Raw genomic sequence first — 22,544 nt, forward strand, 5'->3', positions numbered from 1 at the left:
TATATTAGTATATATGTTAAAAGTAGTATCAAAAAGTTTCTTGTAAAATTCAATACGCAAATTTTCGGTTGATGTTTCGGTAAGTATATGGAAACATTACTTCTACATTTTCCAAAACGGGCAGTATTTTAATCAAACAATTTTAAGTCCAGGATTTACATAGAAAATGTTTATATCATTTGATTGGAATAAACAGTATATACAGTAAAAAAGCATGCCTCTAACCACAATATTTGATGAAAATCAAACTTGAGTAAAATTTGTGCCATTTGCGCCAAAAAATCTCAGTAAAGACCGTTGCGTTATTTAGTCATACCAGATCAAAAGTTTAAGGAGCAGCAAAATTTAGTTATACGGTTCACTCGGTCATATAATAGTACATGGTGATACTGTAGCTATAATGTTCACTGTTACTATTTATCGGAACATGAAATAGTAAAACACTATTCAGAAAACAATACGGTAATCGATTTATAATGTTTAAAATATTAAACCGGTATGAAATGATATTTTCCGATTTTTCTATGTACCGATTTGTTCACCACGATATTAATTTTTCGTTTAAGTTAAGTCGTATTTTGAAACGGAGCATGCGCAAAACAATTTTTGTAGACTGCTCCTAATGATTTTTCGCTTTAAATGAGATTCATTCACTACAATCAGATACGCAAAAATGGATGCCGCCAGCAATCAGTCTGAACACTGTGGAGAGGTCTGGTGACCTCTCCAATAAGAACAGATACAATGTGTATAAACTGATGATTAGTCATGCAAACAACATTATATATCAAGAGTCGCAACAAAAGTTTTTATTTAGTTTAAACATATTTTATTTCACAGTTATTCTATACGTGTTTACCTCTATACGTATTTTCACATTCATTTGGCTGGCCAAGAAAAAAAAATCACTTCAATTATGTTCAGAATCATTTTGCATATCAGAAGATATTATTACAAATAATAATATAATTTGATCATATTTATTTTTCCAACATAGTCACTTTAAAGGAACAAATGATAATAAATGCAACATATATGTTTAACTTATTTTATTTATGGTTGGCATAAAATTTCCGTCATGACTGGTCATTAAGTAACATAAAGTTAATAGAGTTTGAACCTTTATATAAAATAGAATATTATAAAATAGGTTTTGCTTCGTCATCGATTGCAAAAACCTGTAATTTTATGTTAGATTTTCGCCATATCGACGGCTGAATAAGAGCATTAAATATTCCAGACAATCTGTTATAGAATAATATTAACAATTACATGTATATCAATTATAATATTATATGACTAATACTCATATCCTAACAGTCGGAAGTGACATTTTATATATTGCTTATATATGCTTCGGTAGCTTAATATTTTTATTCAGATATAATCAATTAAAATTATGTTTCGAAAAAGAGACAATGTGCTGACAATGCCAGATATGATAAACACTTGATATCCGAAGCTTATAAAATATGTTTTATAAATATTATCAATTAAAATTAGTTAAATTTTGAAAAGAGTGATACAGCCATTTGTATATATAAATACATTTATCAAGCATATCACGATCAAAACTGCCATAGAATGTCTAGGACATTCCAAACCAGAACAATTACTCAACAGGTTTGATCGTATATTCGTCTTAGGAATACTGGCCGCCTACGTAAAACCCCTTTTTTAAGAGGAACCGTAGCATCCGTTGGCATGCACGGAGGAAACCTCCTCAGACTATTCCTCGGAATATAGAACAACGGACCTGCTCAGATATGCCAGTAAACATATAAAAGACAAAATACATACAGCTCAATAAAGAGAAACGTTCTTTATAAGAAAAATTATAATTTTAAATAAATAGTAGTGTGATATATAATGTAAGTAAACTTGCTTGAAACCATGTATAACAATGTAATGATATGATAATAACCATTATATCAATATTTTTTTTTTTTTTAAAGAACAATATGTGTTTTATTTACACATAGGTTAAGTTAATTAACAGTGTTTATTTTTGTACCGACATCGGTTACAGGTTATCTAATGACTATTCTACAAATATCCGAAAATCAGTTGCATCCCACAGGTGTTCGAAATGTTTATGGTTATGTACAGGCCAGTTAAATGTAAATTATGAACCGACGTCGGATTCAAATGATAGGGGTCTGGCAGTCGACGTTGGTAAATTTCCGGATGTCACAAAACAAATATTGACTGTTGAAATGATAATTCCAGCCATGACGAAGAAGGGCTAAGTATCGCGGCGGTCATAATTACCTGAAAACAGAAAAAAAGAGACAACAGCAAAGCAAATGGGAAGGGCGGGTGGGTATTTTTCCGTGTTAGTTCACGGCAGCTTCTGGAGCTCGGAGACTGGATCGAAAAGGAATTTGCAGAAGCGTGCTCGGTTTATATACCCAGTCTACTAAGCATGCGCGAACGAGATTGAATGACTTGTTAGGAGGAGGAGCCAAATATACAGGTCATTGCAAAAATACTGTGACGTATAGTGTAAAAATAAAGAGTTTAAACTCAAGCGCTTAAACTGAATATTATATGCGCAATACAAAAAAAATATTCATTCATTTCGAATAAACTGCCGTTTAAAATCGGGTAATTTTGACAAAAACCCAGCGGTCAGGTCTCTGTCGAGTTACACTTGCGGTGACTTTGATATTACATATCTTCTTAAAACTTGAAAATGATTGTAATGACAGCTTAAATTCCTTTAAAAGTAATCAATTCCCTACCATTTGGTACCAAGATATTGAAAATTGGTGAAAAAATGTTTACATGGTTTTGAGAGGTAGGAGGGTTGTAGAGTGGATGAGGGGGGGGGGGGGATTGGCCCGGGGGTAGTGACAAATCAACGCGCCAAACGCCTGTGATTTGGATTTTAAAGGCGTTAAAAATTGAGCTCCACGCCATGTTGTGCACGAGAAACTTGTCTTGTAGTTCCATCCATACAATCTATGGCCCCCGATTTTCTTTCAGCATCATACTGTGTAATAGGTTTTCTGCTCGCTATTCTGAAATCAAACCATCTTTTTATTTTTAATTATGATACTTACTTATTTGAGCTGTTTCAGTTTTCGCGCTCTTCGTGTTGGAGACTAAAAGTTTAACTTGCAAGGGTGTTAAAACACTAAAAGTTGAAAAATTACCAAGTGTCTAAATATTAAAGTTTATCCTGCAATATAATAGATCATATATCAATAATGAAAATAAATACCGATTTATCATAATTATAAAGTAAGAGTTTAATGTTTGTACTTCACGTTACTATATATGCAACACTACCAACTTCTTCTTAGGACTGGGCGATGGCTAGCAATAATTTACTTCACATAATGGAAAAATGGTGCAATTTAGTGTGTTCCAAGACGATTTATAATATTATTGTAGCAATGTAATATAATTGAATGCAAAACTTAAAGTGACATTATGACCTTCCATAGATGCAAGGGTATATAGTGAGTGAACGATGAAAGTCAAAATAACTTTTCAATTTTGCTATATAATTCCTTTTAATTAAAAAATTTTCTTCGTCTAAACAATGAATAACGCACGGATTCAAACATGTTTTTGTAAATATTCGTTAGAATTAGCCTTTAACGTTCTGTTTATGAAAAGAGTGAGGCAGTCTTTGTATTTTTTTTAGGCAGATTTAAATTTTATCCTAAACATATCCACTGGCAACTGTTGGTCAAACACCATCTAATAAGTCAATCTTTTGAAATATAAAGTCAATTCAGCTTGGCTGTAAAGATATGAGCCTAATGTCTCTTACACCTAAAAAAAGGAAAACTAAACATTTGACTACAATAATTATTCTAAAGGACCGTGTCAGTGCTGACTGCATTCTGTGGAATATTGTATTCCACAGGTACTATTCAATGAACAGGTAGACTGTACAAGTAAACTATTTATAGATGGCATTTGATGAAAGTAAAAGATGATTAGCTTGATTGTGTCAATGCATTAATTGCCCGTTGTATTGCTGCTGGCTTATGCACTTGACTTACTTGTGAAGCTGACTGAGGTATCTGCAGTGATTTCAATTCATAGACAAGTAGCTTTGTTGACAGGCTAAAAATGTATATTGGTTTAAAAAGGTTTTTTTCAGACACGTTGTATAGCCACAACGGACAATGGCTGTTGTGAACGCGTTACTGTAAGCAACGGACAATCTGCGTTCCATTCTCGATAGAAGAGACAGATACCATAAAAGGTGATTATTTCGAATAGAAAGAAGTAAGTGTTTGAAAAAAAAAAAAAGTGCTACATTAAAATGAGCCGCGTCACGACAAAACCAACATAATGGGTTTGCGACCAGCATGGATCCAGACCAGCCTGCGCATCCGCGCAGTCTGGTCAGGATCCATGCTGTTCGCTATCAGTTTCTATACTTGTTATAGGGTCTGTAAGCGAACAACATGGATCCTGATCAGACTCCGCGGATGTGCAGGCTGGTCTGGATCCATGCTGGTCGTAAACCCATTATGTTGGTTTTGTCATGACACGGCTCAAATGTTGACACCTGATGACGTTTGTGTATTAGGCAGGGGAAAGTGGTTCTAATTACAATTATAAAAAATAAGAAAATGAATGGTAATTTAAAGGCATCCTTTGTCCCAACGTCTGACTCGGTCTCCCCGTTCATCTGTGTGTTAAATGTTTATCGTTTGGATCATTCATGTTACATCTTAAAATTTATTTATTTATTTATTTATTTATTTATTTATTTATTTTTTTATTTTTTTATTTATTTATTTATCGGGATTTAAGTTAGTTTCAGCATTTGTCGAGTTATCATTTTCCTTTCGATGAACAAGAAATATTCTTCTAAAATATAGTTCATATCCATTTTTACATATTTGATATTTATTACTTACTTATGGAGATATTAAAATATATATGAAATTGAAATAGTGAAACTAAATAAATAACATCGTACTGTATGAAAATGGTATTTTGTACAAACGATACAGTAAGGTATCAGTTGAAAACTAGCTCTTTAATGTATGTATGCAGGCAAATCACGGGGGAGGAACTGATACACGAAGAATGGAGTTCTTATGATAACTTGTTCAGGAGTTCTTGCGATAACTGTTACGGAGTTTGTCGGAAAACATCTGTATATACTACAAAAACATTGGACAAAAATGGTTATTTTCATCTTTCAAAAATGATAGGTGAATAAATTTAATATCAAATATTCTTTTTGTTCTGATTTCAAAATTAATCATTGTATGATGTACATAAATCACATATCATATCAGACATTATTTCTGCACAAAATAAATGTGCTTAAAGCAACATTAAACCACTCTTAAATTTACTTTCTCACCTTATTCATACAATAACCCAATAACAACAGTTTTTGACACCTTGTGAAATCAAGCGTCATGCCTAAGAGCATTCAAGCAGATAATAACAACATATCAACAAATTTACGATCTAGGTAGGTGTTGATTTGAATATCGGTGGTCTCAATAGTGAGGTCAAATAAAGAACAAAACAAAGCATTGGGACTGAATTTGGTGGTCTTAACAGTGGATAAGCGAGGTGGTCTTAATTCTGGATCATGTAACCATTGACATAATGAAACAGAAAATTCCGTTCTTTTAAAACTGGTCTCAATAGCGGGGTGGTCTTAATTCTGAGGTGGTCTTAAGTAGGGTTTCTACTGTAGTTCATATTTTAGCTACTAAAGTTACGTTACTAGCATACCTTGAATGTTGTATTCGAATGTAGAAAAGTACTGTGTGGAGCTTTGAAAGAAGCAAATATTACTACAATTTTCAAAGCAGGGAACAAAAATAATGTAGCAAACTACCGTCCCATCAGTGTAACATCAATAATATTATTTAAAAAATCATAAATGCTATTGTATATCATTTAGAGGAAAACAATCAACTGTCTTTATATCAACATGGATTTATGAAAGGAAGGTCTTGCACCATACAACTTTTAGAATGTACTGCATGGAGACTGGTCTAAAGCAATACACGAAAGGTATGATATTGTGTATATTGATATCAAAGCTGCATTCGATAAGGTACCTCACAGACGACTACTTGATAAGGTGTGAAGCTATGTATAAGAGGTAAATTTTATGAATGGATCAATTTCTTTTCGAAAACAGACAACAAAGCGTAAAGATAAATGGAATGTTTTCAGGATGGCGAACAGTAACATGTGGTGTCCGTCAGGGTAGTGTACTAGGACCTATTCTATTCCTGATATTTATAAACGATCACCCAGATGCAATTACTTGTACAGCGAAACTCTTTGCAGACGACAACAAACTATATTCTGTCATTAATGGGCACAATGATTAAACTCAACTTCCGGACAATATATTCGAAATGTGTAATTGGGCAAGTAAATGACAAATGATATACAACACAAATAAAATTTGTAAGACCATGCACATTGGACAAAACATACCATGTGATTATTTTATGAAAGACTCAAGCAATAATACCTGCAAAATTCAACAAGTAAGCGAAGAATAAGACCTTGGCGTGATCTTTGATTGCAAAATGACATTTCGTAAACATATAAGCAGTAAAGTAATTAATGCAAACAGACACTTGGGACTTATAGTCAAACACTTTACTAATATGAACAAAGAAATATTCCTATAACTTTGAACATCTCTTGTCAGGCCTCATCTTGAGTATAGCTCCGCAATTTGGTCAGTAAATTTAAAAAAAGTTGCGATATCCATTGAAAATATCCAAAGAAGAGCTTCTAGAGTATTAAGTGAATTATCCGGGAAAGGATATAGCGAAAGACTGTTACATTAGGCATGCCAACTTTAGAACACAGAAGAAATAGAGCAGACATGATTGAAACTTATAAAATAATTAACATCATTGATAAAATAGACAAAGAAATATTAAAAATACGAGAAGGCGCCATTACCAAAGGTCACAAGTATAAAATACTCAAGCCAAAGACAATAAATTACACAAGAAAAAACACATTCAGTCATAGAGTTGTGGATTCGTGAAACACATTAAATCCTGAGGTCGTAGAAGTTGCATCATTGAATTCGTTCAAGACAACATTGAATATGCTATCGGTCTGTCAAAATAACATATAAGTTTAATGCAAAATGTTATCAAACCCAGTGAAGATATAATAATCAGATAAACAATAAACTAACAGATTTGCGTCCAGTTGTTTTAAACAAGAAAATTGTATGTGAAAATATATGATCTATAAGATGCAAAAGAAACTGATATTGTATATATATTAAATTGAGGATTCACAATAATATGGGAACCCTCACAAAGAAGTAGATGAAAAATAAAAGACGTGAAAACGCTCCCAAATCGTCCTAAGAAGCTCAGCTTGGCATCCTTGATAATGTTCCGGCCTGGATACTACATTAATACATATATCTGGTTTTCAGTCATTCCAACAAAACAGGTAATAAACAGAGACATAGAATGTACATTGCATTTTTGTTCCAAGATGGCGGCGTAACTTTCATTATATTTTGTAGGAAACGACGCAGTTCTGATTACCGGTCGTGAAAAGGGAGATTTTAATGATAATTTGACCATTATTGGAGAGGCAAATGTGCCCAACGCCTGTGTTTTAAATAAGTCTATACAATAAGCCTCCGTTGTTTCTTCTGTATGTATATTTGTACAAATGTTATTCATAAAAAATCTCATATCATTATTTGTTTTACTTCATAAAAGTACAAGAATATGTTTTTTTAAGTGTTATGCCTTGTTTTGTATCGTTCAAACTCTTTACTTACCGTTATTTTTCCATTTCTTTTTCTTTCATATCAGAGTATCCTAGTTTTTATCTGTTTTATTTGTGACTAGTCATTTTTGATAATGGTTACATATGTCTTTTATAAATCTCAGTTGATTTGTCTTACATTATTTTAAACGTATATGAATTTCATGTACTATGTTTGTACATGTGAGAATTTAAAGAGACTTAAGACAGTGGCGAATCAAGCCGGGGAACAGGGATTGGTCCTCAGGACAGGCTTTGACCCTCGGGACTGGGTTTGGCCCTCAGTGGCTGGCAGTATTCTACAGTAGCTTAGGTCAATAGTTTGTAAACACCTGAAGCTGCCTTGTTGTTCATTAAAATGCTTAAAAACGGTGTGTATTAATGAAAATATATAATATGTTGTTTATTTAAATTAGACTGCAAGAGAGAAATAACTTGTCATATTCAGTTTCTTATTTAAAAAAATGAGTTTACTCCATAAGTAGCAAAAAAGCGTTATTTAATTAGCATTGCATCATCATACACGCAAAAGGGGAGGTTAATCATAGTTTTATTTTATAAACAACAGTCTAACACGTACGTAACACTAGATTTGTATCCAAGTCGGTTTACACATTTACACGTCTTGTTTCATATTTTAATGTTATGAAAACCCTGCAGTAGTAAACCGGCTTAATTTTGTACTGAGCGCGTGGTTGTCAATAATTTATTGTTTACGTTGCATGCTAATAAAAAATGAGCCATAGATAAAGGCATTCTTTTGATCTTGAACTTACTAAAGGACTTATTATCTCTTATACTCTTATACTTTACCGCCTCCGTGGTCGAGGGGTTAGAGTCGATTTCTTCTAATCCAATTACCTCTCTTGCGTGGGTTCGATCCCCGGGAGATGCTTTGGTAGTTTAGCGCTGAGGACTGGTGTAACTCTCCAGGAACGATGGTTAGGAAACTATCCGCCTATATGACTGAAATACTGTTGGGAAAAGGCGTAAAATGAAACAAACAAACAAACAAACATCTCTTATACTTTGAGGAAGTATATTCCATATGTAGAGTTCAACATTTATAAACGAATGGTACTGGATAATAGAAGTGGCTAATCACTTTTAGTAAGGCAAGATATGCAGTAATCTTTTTCATATAAAGAATTTTTAGTCTAGAGTTAAGCCTTTGCAATGACTGACATAATTATTAAATCAAAAGTAAGACTCCGGCCAATGGTTGATCCAGATAGTGTACTGAATCCTTTGATTGAATATGTTGCCCGTTATGCACATGTCACAATGTAGAATGTGTTGTCTTTGTTATTTTACATTATTAACTTACAGTAAATTACAGTTAACACCAACACTTCCTTCATAGAACTATAATTGTATCAGTATTACCATGGAGCTAAATATATCTGTGGTATTACAACTACACTTGTTTATGCCACGGACTTTAATTATTGCTTATCTGGGAGTTTCAGATCGCCTGTGTTTATGCAATGATGTTCGTTGCATTATATGATTAATTTTGGGTGGGGCATATGGTCAATTTTTAAGATTTACTACATTTTTTAATTTATATAGAATTTAACTCATTACAGGATTGGAGCAGTACCTCTAGACGCATGTAAAATTCATGATCACAAAATAGACAAACATCGTTTTATTCGCCGATTATTACATTTTTCATGCATTTACAAACAAAAATCGATGTGAAAAGACGAATTAGACCTTCTATAGTTCATTCCGTTGGGTAAAAAGGCAAGATTTTAGCATTTTATCATTCAAGCGCCTTGTCCGGTATATACCCGAATACGGTATTTAGTGTGGTGCTCCAATCCTATTTTTAGTCTCACTCATTTATATAAGGGTGCATTTTAATTTAATAAAGTCCGTGCACATAAGCTTCCGTTTAGTATCTATCACAGTGAGCAAAGTGATATAAGGCGTTTTACAACTTTAAGGAAACATATTATTTAGAGGTGTTCAATCTTAAAAAAAGTGTACGGAAAAATAACGATGTCATACAGAATGTAGTCATTCTCATCTTCACTGAACATATCCGAATGCGTATCTTCCTTTTCCGGTTTTAAATAGGTACATGATTGTTATGTGACGATAACTTTGTATAAATCTTCATATATCGTTCGCTTCTATAGTAAATCGACACTTTTTCACCCTGAATATGCTACGAACAGCAATTTTGTTGCAATTGTCATACAAAGTTTTTTGATTTCTTGTTTAACTTTTATAGAAATTGTTAGTTAAAACACACAAGGGATCCGAGTCGTCGCTAAAAGCTAAAACAGCCAAGATTTATATATATTTAAATAATTGTTTTGATACAAGTAACAAATACAGAAATAAGCTGCAAATATTCCTTGTTACATGAGTAAATTCATTCTATAGATATTTTATGACATTTACAAATTAATTTAATCTGATAGCAGTTTGACCAGATGATTTTGAAAATCACACAGGTCTGCATTATATACAGGTGCCTCATATTTCCTTGGTACCCATAATTCCAAGGTATTAGGCTTAAACAGTCCCTCCTAGTCCTCTTGCACCTGCCAGGCGTTTTACTTCACTTATTGTATTTAAAATTTTTATTGAAAAGCTACATAAATAGATCTATTCAACTGAGAAAACTTATTATTTTGGAAGTGGCTAGCCGTACAGGCCCATACAGCTAGCCAAAAGTTAGTTAGATGCAAGTTACATATGGCTAGCCAGGACACACTTGTTGAATTGTCTAGCTGTACGGCACTTTAAATTATATGAAAGTCCAAAATGCATTATGTTATTTTATGTTTCTAAGTTAGGCCGTTACAGCTAGCCGCTTCCTATTATTTTATTCAGATTAAGACCAAAGTAAATTATTTGTAATAAATAAGTCTTAACACAAGCAGTTAAAACCATCATCTTTCCTGTTTCTGCCCATTAATTCCGAAATTGTGTTGGTGCGCTATAAAACCAAACAGAAGAAACAACATTGAGATTTTTATCAGGTCCAAGATATCCCTTCAATCGAGAGATTATCTTTAAAACGAAAGATAATCTCTCCTTTTACATATAAATTTATCTTTCGATTGAAAGATATCGCCCGATAAACGTGTAACACGGTCGATTTTTAGCTCGACTATACGAAGTATATGGAGAGCTGTCCTACTCGCCCCGGCGTCGGCGTCCGCGTCCAGATTTTAGATTAAAGTTTTTGTGCAGTAAAATATTTTTCACTATAACTTTGTCATTTCTTAAGGTATCAACTTCAAACTTCAAATATATGTTCCTTATCATCAACCACATCTTATGTGACAAGGTTCATAACTCTTGCACCAATATTTTCAGATTTATCTCCCCTTGAACTTAGAATTTTCCTTAAAAAATACTTAAAAAATACTATTTTTTACTGTTACTTCTTTATTTCTTAAGGGATCAACCTCATACTTCAAATATATGTACCTTATCATCATCCCCATCTTATGTGACAGGGTTCATAACTCTAGCACCAATATTTTCAGATTTATCTCCCCTTGAACTTAGAATTTTCCTCAAAAAATGCTATTTCTTACTGTTTCTTCTTTATTTCTTAAGGGATCAACCCCATACTTCAAATATATTTACGTTATCATCATCCCCATCTTATGTGACAAGGTTCATAACTCTAGCACCAATATTTTCAGATTTATCTCCCTTTGAACTTAGAATTTTCCATAAAAAATATTATTTTTTACTGTTACTTATTTATTTCTAAAGGGATCAACTTCATACTTCAAATATATTTACGTTATCATCATCCACATCTTATGTGACAAGGTTCATAACTCTAGCACCAATATTGCAAGAACTATCTCCCCATAAACTTAGATTTTTTTACTAGAAAAAAATTATTTTTAACTATAACGTTTTTAGTTTTAAAGGTATTTAGCTCAAACTTCAAATACTTACTAGTATTCCTTATCATCAATTACATTTTATGTGACAGGGTTCATAACTCTTGAAGCAATATTTACAGATTTTCTCTCTTTGAACTTAGGATTTTCTTTAACAAATATTATAACTTCTTTACTTTTTAAGGTATCTACTTCAAACTTCAAATATATATTTCTTATCATTACACAAAATTAATGTTGTGTGACAAGGTCCATAACTCTAGCATGACTATTTAAAGAATTATTCCCCTTGATCTTGGAATTTATGTTAACAAATGTTATTTTTTTACTATAACTTAATACATAATTATACAAACTTGATTTTTCTTTCGTATTTTGTCCTCCTTACTGTGTCCAGTATTTTATTAGTCGAGCTTCGCTGTCTCCTGTGACAGCTTTTGTTGTTTACATTGTCTGAGCATTTCCGCATCATGTCTTCTCCTGAATCTGATTCGCCACATGTATTTTATTGTGGTTTACAACGTTTTTCATCAATAAATTAAATCATTTAAAAGCGGAACACTTATTTCTAACAAAATATAGGAAAGAATTACAGATAATATGAAATAATACCATATTACAAGTATTTTTCTGCATTTAAATAACCACGCAAGATGACTTCCTTATCATGGCGTCCATTTTTATGCCACCGCAGCATCTGCGATGCGGTGGCATATAGCGATTCACCTGTGTGTGTGTGTGTGTGTGTTTGTGTGTGTGTTTGTGTGTGTGTTATATAGATTATATAGTGAACTTAAAAAATCTTCTTGTGAAAAACCACTAGTCCAATTTCAACCAAACTTGGCAGGATTGTTCCTTGGGTGAAGGGCTTCCAAAGTTGTTCAAAGAATTTCATTCCATGCAGAAATCTGGTTGCCATGGCAACCAAAAGGAATTATAAGAATAAATTTAAAAAATCTTCTTGTAAAAACCCAAAAGGCCTAGAGCTTAGATATTTTGCATAAGGCATCGTCTGGTAGACCCTTACCAAGATTGTTCAAATTATAGCCCTTGGGTCAAAAATCGGCCCCGCCCCGGGGTCATTGATTTTCACTATATGTACATATAGTAAAAACTTAAAACACCTTCTTGTAAAGACCCAAAAAGGCCTAGAGCTTATATATTTTGCATTAACATTGTCTGGTAAACCTCTACCCAGATTGTTCAAATCATAGCCCTGGGGTCAAAATCGGCCCCGCCCGGAGGTCATTGGTTTTCCTTATATGTATATAGTAAAAACTTATAGTAAAAACTTCAAAAAAAATTCTTCTAGCAATTGACAAATGCTAGAGGTTAGATATTTTGCTTGAAACATTGTGTAGTAAACCTCTAGCAAGATTGTTCAAATTATAGCCCTGGGGTCAAAATTGCCCCCACCCTTGGGGTCATTGATTTCAATATATACATATAGTAAAAAATAAATAAATCTTATTGTCTGAAGGTACAAGGCTTAGAGCTTTAATATTTGTTAAATAATATCATCTAAAGGTACTCTACAAAAGTTATTCAAATTTTGCCTCTTGTGTCAAAATTAGCTCCGCCCCGGTGGCCATAGGTTTTCCTTATATGTATATAGTAAAAACTTAAAAAATCATCTTCTCTAAATTTACAAAGGCTAGAGTTAAGATATTTTGCATGAAACATTGTGTAGTGAACCTCTTGCAAGATTGTTCAAATTATAGCCCTGGGGTCAAAATTGGCCCCACCCCTGGGGGTCATTGATTTTCATTATGTACATATAGTGAAAAAATGAAAAATATTTTTGTCTGAAAGTACAAGGCATAGAGCTTTGATGTTTGATATATAATATCATTTATAGGTCCTCTACCAAAGTTGTTCAAAATTTTCCCCTGGTGTCAAAATTGGCCCTGCCCGGGGGCAGTGATTCTCATTATGTACACATAGTAAAAACAGAAAATTAGGGTTGGATATCGTTCTTCACGAAACGGTCCGATACCGATACCGGTACTGACGAAACGATACGGGTATTTTATCGATACTGATACTGATACTTTTACAATACCAAACCCGTTGCTGCAAGTATAAGAACTGTAGTAATAGAAAATAAATATGTTACATTACTGGTCTTTCTGAAATTTCATGCTGTAAAGTATAATTTTCTTTTGTTGTTTTGTGTTTACTCTTTTTTACAACATTTACACATGTTAATTGTAAAATACTTTTACTTTTTCATCAAAAGGACATGACATAATTTAAACACAGCAAAATATCTTATGCAGGACAGCAGTCTGCAGCTGAGAAGTCTACAAATTATTGTTTTAATCTTGATATCTCTACATCTGAAAGAATTTAAGACAGTTGGTTATCTATTATTTTCTTACAGCTATTATTATAACTGTGTAGAAATTTTATTCTGATGCTGATATTCTTTTTAAATCACATTATTGTTTACTGTAATAAATGAAATCACTGGATTGGTTGGCTTACTTTGCAATTTGGAATTACATGTAAGAAATTTCATAAGATGTTTTTTTCAAAGTCACTTATGTTTCCAGTCTGTTCTACTACAACAGCACAAACATATTTTCCACCAGTAATTAACTTAGAAATTTTGAAATACATGTATATGCACAGTCAGCACAGACTGTTTCCAAAATGACTTGTTTACATTTTCATGTTAACCTAATATTAGTCTTTGTAGAAGTCATAAAGCAAATACCTATGCTTTACAAATAATAAGGATTTGGTATTTATTAATATTGAATTTACCCTTCAATTGTATACATCTTTTATTTTTCAATAGCATGCACCACAGAAAAAAGTATTGTCCTTACCAAATTGCATAATTCCATACTGCTCAAATACGCAAAAATACTAGCCAACATTTGCAAAAAATCCTACAAAACACAATATGAAATATGTTACAGTTGTTTAAAGTATCACAGATCTAAATGTGTAATACACACAAGTTGACCTTTGACAGGTGCATAATAGGCTATTCAAAAGAATATGCCTCCCTTTGATGTTGTTACTCTATCACCATCAAAGAGCCGCCGACATTCACACTTTTTGATTGAAGTGCTGTCAGCATTCTTTTGTTAAGAAAATGTATACATGTTTAATAATAGTTCAGTGTTACACCAAAAACAAATAGAGGCATATTTTGTTGGAATATTTCGGCCTCATTTATGTTAAAATCGTAATTAACGTGTGGATTTGTACATGTGGTAATGGATGAAAAGAACCTGGAAACATTAAATATGTATTCATTATGAGTGTTTAGAGACTTAAACTGAAAAAAGGATTTAATTATTTTTTAAAAGCATTCTTTAAATAAATAATTGTCATATGTTGGATTTACATTGTCATTACGGCAAAAGCTGTGTGCGATGTGTTTGGAAGGACTGTGTGCGATGTTCCGATGATTACTAAAGTATTTGATTTGTTTTCTCGTTATTTCTTTGACATTTAAAACTTACAAACTTTTAGCAAAATCAGTTCGAATAATTCTATTTTCCTGCTGAGTACAAAAATATTATTATCTTGAACATAAGCGGCACAATACTTTTACAAAAATATCGCCGCGTCACAAACTTTAAGTTTGCCGCGAAAGCCGTACTCGCCGCATGATAATAGTAATTCATATTGTTTAACGTGTTTGTAGGCTGTTTTTATTTAAAAATCTTCTTATTTTTTTGACATATTGACTATTTAATTTTTTTTTTTTACAAAATTACAAAAGTATCAAATCCAGTACCGGTATTTTACGAAACGGTATATACCGGTAATTTACGAAGTTACTATTCGGTATAGGACCGATACCGGGAACCGGTGTCCAACCCTACAGAAAATAAAACAAATGTTTTCTGAATGGGAGAAAGCTATAGCTTAGATATGTTATTTGGTGGACCTGTATCAAAATTGTTTTGAATTAAACCCTTGGGTCAAAATTATGCCTTGCCCAAGGGGACAGTGACCTACTTTCTTGTCCTTTGATGTACAGCAATGACATTTTGACCACGTGCACAGTTTTAGTTGTAAAATTGAACTTTGATATCAGGTGACCTAGATTTTGATGATGTGACCTACTTTCTTGTCCTTTGATGTACAGCTATGAAATTTGAACCATGCGGTGGCATAGCATTTTTCTCAAATGCAATCTTGTTTGTCAATTGCATGCCGGGAAAATTGTTTAACACTCGGCTGCAGCAAAAAGTATCAGAATCCTTCATAAAGCAGTGTTTCTGCCAGAGCGCGTTTTTGCGTTTTTGGCGCACTATTTTCAGCCATGACGCAATGAAATTTAGTTAGTGCGTATTTTGTGACGCAAGAATTTCACCGTCGCTGATTTCAACACAAGTCAGATATACAGACTATAAACCGTCAATTCAGTATAAAAATGTACGGAATGTTTACCGTGGGCTCCACTATAATTTTAATGAGAAATGAAATTTACCGGGTCCGTGGTCCGGCATTTAGCCAATTTCAACTAGTTAATAAACGCTTGCATTTATACGTTACTGCATATATTGAAAGCGCCCAGACAAAATTATTTATTTTGTTGTCGTCATATTCTGCGAACGAATAACTGTCTGCTGGAAAATGCAGTCTGCGTATATGTTAGTGTTCATCTGTGCTGTTCTACAGAAATTAGAAACTTCGAAGGGAGCGATAGCGACAGGAGAATGTTTCTAATTTCTGTAAAACAGCTAAGGATGAACACGAACATATTTAGTGTCAAGCTTTATTTGGCCCTTGATTACGTCACTAGGCGGTACTATGAAGCACTATGAAAAATAGAAGGCGACTATGAACGAATTTCAATATAGTATCGACTTTCTTTCTTCTATGAAAATTAACACACATAATTTTTAAGAAATACAGCGTTATTATTGGATGACAAATAATCCAAAATAGCAGAGATTGACCAATTTCTTTACGAAAAATATACAAAATATTGTAAATAAAACTGTTGTTTTGGCAGTCTTTGGGTTACATCAAGGGGCTCCAAAATGGCGACGAAAATGTGAAGAAGAACATGGCACTTTACTTTTTCTAATTATTATTTACCTTGTGTGCAAATTTAAACAAATTATGGTAGGTTCTCTCCAGAAATGAAGTATGCACATGCATAAAAACTTATTTACGCTGGAAGTGACGTATTTTCTTCAAAAAAAATCCGCTTTACATCATAGAATATGTTGATGTGTGTTCGTCTAAAACGGATTTCGGATGCGCTTTTTTAAAACTATCGGAATTTTTTAAATAAAACAAAATTGTCTTTCGATCGAAAGATAAATTTATATGTAAAAGAAGAGATTATCTTTCGTATTAAAGATAATCTCTCGATTGAAGGGATATCTTGGACCTGTTTATCCCTTGCTGCTTTTGTTTACCGTCTCTTTTAAAATACTAATTTTGGACCTAATTGAGGGGAATGGAGGCCGTATGACTTCGGGATATTTTGCTGTAATAGTACTAATACAAGTATAATAGAAAAATATTTTTCAGCTAAAATATCTTGGCTGTTGTATATTTGACTCTTTTGTTAGGATTGGAGCCAATATTACTATTTGATATAAAATGAAGAAATGAAAGCATAATTTGGTTTTCTTTCAATTCAAATTCTTTACTGGATAGTGACACGTTAAAACTTTATTTGATAAATGTTATGATTTTTCATTGCAGATATGGGTCTCCCAAAATATGATTTGGCCGTTGGGCTCACCAAAGGCCATAAAACAACTAAAATAGATAATCCCTCAAAGAAGAGGCAATCAAGGAGGAGAGGGGTAATATATTTCTTTATGAATATTTTGACTTGTCACTTGATGTTTTAGTTTATGTACTACTGGAGTGTAACCTCACAATTTCATAAAAATTTTGAGTTTTGACGCATTTGATATTGATGAAGTTGTGGACCTTGCTTTGATTTTTATGCTCCCCGAAAAAATTTCGGGGGAGCATATAGTCGCCGCCTTGTCCGTCCGTCCGTCCGTCCGTCTTTCCGTCCGTCCGTCCGTCCGTCCGTCCGTCCCCTTTTCTTGTCCGGGACATAACATTGAAACAACAAGAGGTATCAACATGAAACTTTGTAGGTAGATAGATCTCATTGAGTAGGTGTGCAGTGCACAAGAACCGTAACTCTGCCTTGCCTAATTTTTGAATTATTCCCCTTTGTTTATTTTTACACTTTGAACTTTGTCCGGGACATAACTCTAAAAGTATAAGAGGTATCAACATGAAACTTTGTAGGTAGATAGATCTCATTGAGTAGAAGTGCAGTGCACAAGAACCGTAACTCTGCCTTGCCTAATTTTTGAATTATCCCCCTTTGTTTATTTTACACTTTGAACTTTGTCCGGGACATAACTCTAAAAGAATAAGAGGTATCAACATGAAACTTTGTAGGTAGATAGATCTCATTGAGTAGGTGTGCAGTGCACAAGAACCGTAACTCTGCCTTGCCTAATTTTTGAATTACCCCCCTTTGTTTATTTTACACTTTGAAATTTGTCCGGGACATAACTCTAAAAGTATAAGAGGTATCAACATGAAACTTTGCAGGTAGATAGATCTCATTGAGTAGAAGTGCAGTGCACAAGAACTGTAACTCTGCCTTGCCTAATTTTTGAATTATCCCCCTTTGTTTATTTTACACTTTGAACTTTGTCCAGGACATAACTCTAAAAGTATAAGAGGTATCAACATGAAACTTTGTAGGTAGATAGATCTCATTGAGTAGGTGTGCAGTGCACAAGAACTGTAACTCTGCCTTGCCTAATTTTTGAATTATCCCCCTTTGTTTATTTTACACTTTGAAATTTGTCCGGGACATAACTCTAAAAGTATAAGAGGTATCAACATGAAACTTTGTAGGTAGATAGTTCTCATTGAGTAGGTATGCAGTGCACAAGAACCGTAACTCTGCCTTTGTTTAATTTTTGAATTATCCCCCTTTGTTTATTTTACACTTTGAACTTTGTCCGGGACATAACTCTAAAAGTATAAGAGGTATCAACATGAAACTTTGTAGGTATATAGATCTCATTGAGTAGGTGTGCAGTGAACAAGAACCTTAACTCTGCCTTGCCTAATTTTTTAATTATCCCCCTTTGTTTATTTTTTACACTTTGAACTTTGTCCGGGACATATTTCTTAATGTATAAGAGATATCAACATGAAACTTTGTAGGTAGATAGATCTCATTGAGTAAGTTTGCAGTGCACAAGAACTGTAACACTGTCTTGCCTTCTTTTGTAGTTATTGCCCTTTGTTCATTTTGACACTTTGAACTTTGTCTGGGACATTATTCTAAAATTATAAGAGATATCAACATGAAACTTTGTAGATAGATAGGTCTCATTGGGTGGAAGTGCAGTGCTTAAGAATCATTACTCTGCCTTGCCTTATTTTGAAGTAATTGCCCTTTGTTTATTTTTACTTTTTGACTTTTGTCCTGGACATTACTTTAAAACTATTAGAGATATCAACATGAAACTTTGTAGGTAGCTAGATATAATTGGATAGAACTGCAACGCTTCAAGAACCTAAACAAAGCCTGGTGTAATTTTGGAGTTATTGCCCTTTGTTCATTTTTTTTATACTTTCCTGTGTCCAGAACCTTCTCGGGGAGCATCACCCGGTTCAACCGGTTCTTGTTCCACTTTAGTGCGCAGAGGTGAGCTTTTGTGATGGCAGTGTCTGTAGTTATCCACAATTTTTTTAAACAACTCCTTAAAGTGGATTTTGACCAAACTTCACAGTAATGATCTTTGTGTTGTCCTCTACAAAAGTTATATGGTCCCAGTCTGATGCATAAGTCACAGAGGACTGGAGCAAAAATTATGTTTTAAAAATCTTCTTGGAATAAATTGTGATCCTACGGTCAAAACCCTTTCCAGTATAAAGACCACCAAGCCAATTTCATCCAAACTTCACAGAAATGTTCCTTTGGTGGTTGCCCTTAAAAATTGTTCAAAGAATTTAAGTCCATGGCTGATGCAGAACTCTGGTTGCCATGGCAACCGAAAGAAATTTTTTTAAATATATTCTTTTAAAAAACCCTAAGAGCTAGAGCTTAGATATTTGGCATGAAACATCTTCTAGTGAGTGTCTACCAAGTTTGTTCAAATAAAAGCCCTGGGGTCAATGTTAAATGTGTGATTTTCCTCCGATTTTATTTTTGTTTTCGAGGGCATTTTTCAGGTCGAATGCCCTGGCTGATTTGGCGGAAATAAAAAAAAATCTGATTTTTTTAAGCTGAAAAAAACTTTTTGAGTCGGCTTTTCGCCAGGTCGGCCGGCAATAGCAAACAGATATTTTTACTTAGTTAACAGATTTAGATAGTAAAAGTCTTTTAAAACTAAACAAGAATGACCGAGGCTTAGATATTTGGCAAGCATCACCTTCAGCTTGTGGTCCTCTACAAAAACATGCCTCTGGTGTCAAAATTGGCTTTAGGCAGTGGGTTTGTGGGTTACTTGGTCCATGTAGACAAGTAAAATACTTTTTAGTCTTCTTGTGTCTTGATGTAACATTTTTTTATTGTGAATGTTTTAAACTGGCTGGTTATAAATTGTTCATAAATTACATAATGGAGTCTGTAAAACTGTATGCATTTTATTCAGACTGTCACAAAGAAGACAAGATTTGTACGTGATCTTGTAAGGGAGATAACTGGCTTTGCCCCATATGAGAGAAGAATACAGGAATTGCTGAGAATTTCAAAAGACAAAAGAGCACTCAAGTTCTGTAAAAAGAGGGTATGTGTTGAATCAGTTTAGAAGAAAAGTTTTTCTGTCTGAAAGTGATTAATTGTTAATTGCTACATCTATATCCAATTTAAGGAGATACATTCGAACAAATCATGGATAGATCAATGTGATAATGTCTACTATGTCTATTGGTTAAGCAAGATTTGGACTTTTCCACTACTGTTATATTGTAACATTAAAGTGTACACAAGACAAACAAACAGAAGCTTAAAGCAGTTTTAAGATAAGCATCAAATAGAAATTGATGTTAAAAAATAATACAATTAAGTTTAGTATTGTGGTTTCTCTGTTTCAATATTATTTAAAAAAATGTAAAATGCCCAATGTACCAATCACTTTTTAATCCACATACATATATGATATTTTGTTGTTCTGAGTTTGTAATTTATGTAAAATATTTTTCTCAAGTTACGTGATAATATACTCCATTTACAATATTTGTATTTCTTGAGTGCTGGTAAATTTTAACTGTTGTACTTTTAAAAGGATACAAGTTACCATGTCTCGACTACCTTTAGACATTATATTAAATAAAAATGTTGAGTAATATCAAATTCAATAAAGAAGCTGCTGGTTAAAAAAGTACTTTTAATGGTGTCGAAATTTTGATATTGCAAAAAAAGCCCTGTTTTCAGTGGGAGTTTGGTGGGTGATTGATTCATATCACAGTTGACAAAACAAATCACTTGCCCATCTACACTGTGGGTTCTAAATTCTGCCAAATTCTGGAACTATTGAAATCTTTCATGCGAGGGCAGGCTGATATTAATTTGACTTGAAGAAGAGTTTCTGGTCTTATGTGTGCCTGCTCATGTGACTGAAGTAATGTACATTATAAATGAATATATCATTATAACTAGAAAGTGGCCATAATATTTTTTTACCTTTACAGTGTCTATGTGACATAAAATCAAACTATTTTGTGAATCATTAGTCTTCCAGCAAGGTCCTGGAAGGTGAATGGGTCAATGCATTTGAGTTAAATAATACAATATAAGACATCATTCTAACATTTCCTTCTATGCAGTTTTGGCTGTATAATTGCTTTATGACATCTAATTTAATAGGAAAAAAAAAGATGTTGGAAATGTTTCAGACTATATACATATCTGTATTGTAAGTTTCATATTTATGTAATTTTTTTTCTGCAGTTGGGTAGTCATGTCCGAGCAAAGAAAAAGCGAGAAGAAATGCAGGATATGCTCCAGAAGATGAGAAAGGCAGCTCAACAACAGAAATAATTGCATTGTACTGTATATAACTTGGTCATTAAACATCATGCCAGTTGATTGATGTTGTTTTTATCTTAATTCTGAATTAAGTTCGTGTCCACTACTGGATATCTGAAATTAGGCTGTCAGAACTTAGTACTGAAATTGTTCGACATTCTTAAATCTTGCAATTGTATTTTACTGATTATTAGTTCCCTACCCGTTTAACCCTGAAAGTGCTGGAACTGAAAGCGTCAAGCCTTTGCCACCATCCGTGCAGTTTGACCAGGCTCTATACTGTTGGCTGACAAACTTTAAATATTCAAATTGACATCATAGAGAGTTCCAAAATTGGAAGTGGGACATGTCCATTTAAAATACTCAGCATGTTAAGGGTTAACTGGAGAGAACTTTAGGTTTTCCCTCCGCCCGTCTGTCTTTTTGTTCATATGTCCGTCAACAAAACTGGATCCAGATACCACGCAAAAAGATCTGAAAATATTTTTTGTGCCCCCACTTTAGTGGCGGGCATTTAGATTTACCCTTGTCCTTCCGTCCATCTGTTCTCTTTTGTGTCGCACGTAACTCAAAAAGTATTTGACCTAGAGTCATGAAACTTTACAGGAATGTTGATCAGCATGTGTAGTTGTGCACCTGGGTATTTTTGTCTGGATATTTTTAGAGTTATTGCCCTTGATTTAGTAAAATTTTGCAATTTTCAACTTGTCGCATGTAACTCGAAAAGTATTTGACCTAGTCATGAAACTTTACAGAAATGTTTATCAGCATGTGTAGTTGTGCACCTGGGTATTTTTGTCTGGATTTTTTTAGTATTTTTAGAGTATAATTATTGCCCTTGACTTAGTAAAATTCTTGCAATTTTCAACTTGTGTCGCATGTAACTCAAA

The 22,544-nt window shown here is 33.4% G+C and overlaps 1 protein-coding gene across 2 annotated transcripts; it reads left to right on the top strand.

Annotated features, from left to right (window-relative positions):
• The first annotated feature begins 9,825 nt into the window (after window positions 1-9,825).
• LOC132733755 (large ribosomal subunit protein eL36-like) lies at window positions 9,826-21,714 on the top strand. Of its 2 annotated transcripts, none has more exons than XM_060720435.1 (4): window positions 9,826-9,849; window positions 17,337-17,440; window positions 20,279-20,413; window positions 21,577-21,714. In XM_060720435.1, the coding sequence occupies exons 2-4, from the start codon at window positions 17,339-17,341 to the stop codon at window positions 21,664-21,666; spliced, it is 327 nt and encodes a 108-aa protein (XP_060576418.1). In that variant the 5' UTR covers window positions 9,826-9,849; window positions 17,337-17,338; the 3' UTR covers window positions 21,667-21,714. The 2 variants fall into 2 exon arrangements, with proteins under 2 accessions (XP_060576418.1, XP_060576417.1); XM_060720434.1 differs by lacking the exon at window positions 9,826-9,849 and adding an exon at window positions 10,124-10,144.
• The last annotated feature ends 830 nt before the right edge of the window (window positions 21,715-22,544 follow it).

The sequence above is a fragment of the Ruditapes philippinarum genome, unplaced genomic scaffold (assembly GCF_026571515.1).
Source record: "Ruditapes philippinarum isolate M1 unplaced genomic scaffold, ASM2657151v2 ctg4527_1_1_1_1, whole genome shotgun sequence".
Taxonomy (NCBI): domain Eukaryota; kingdom Metazoa; phylum Mollusca; class Bivalvia; order Venerida; family Veneridae; genus Ruditapes; species Ruditapes philippinarum.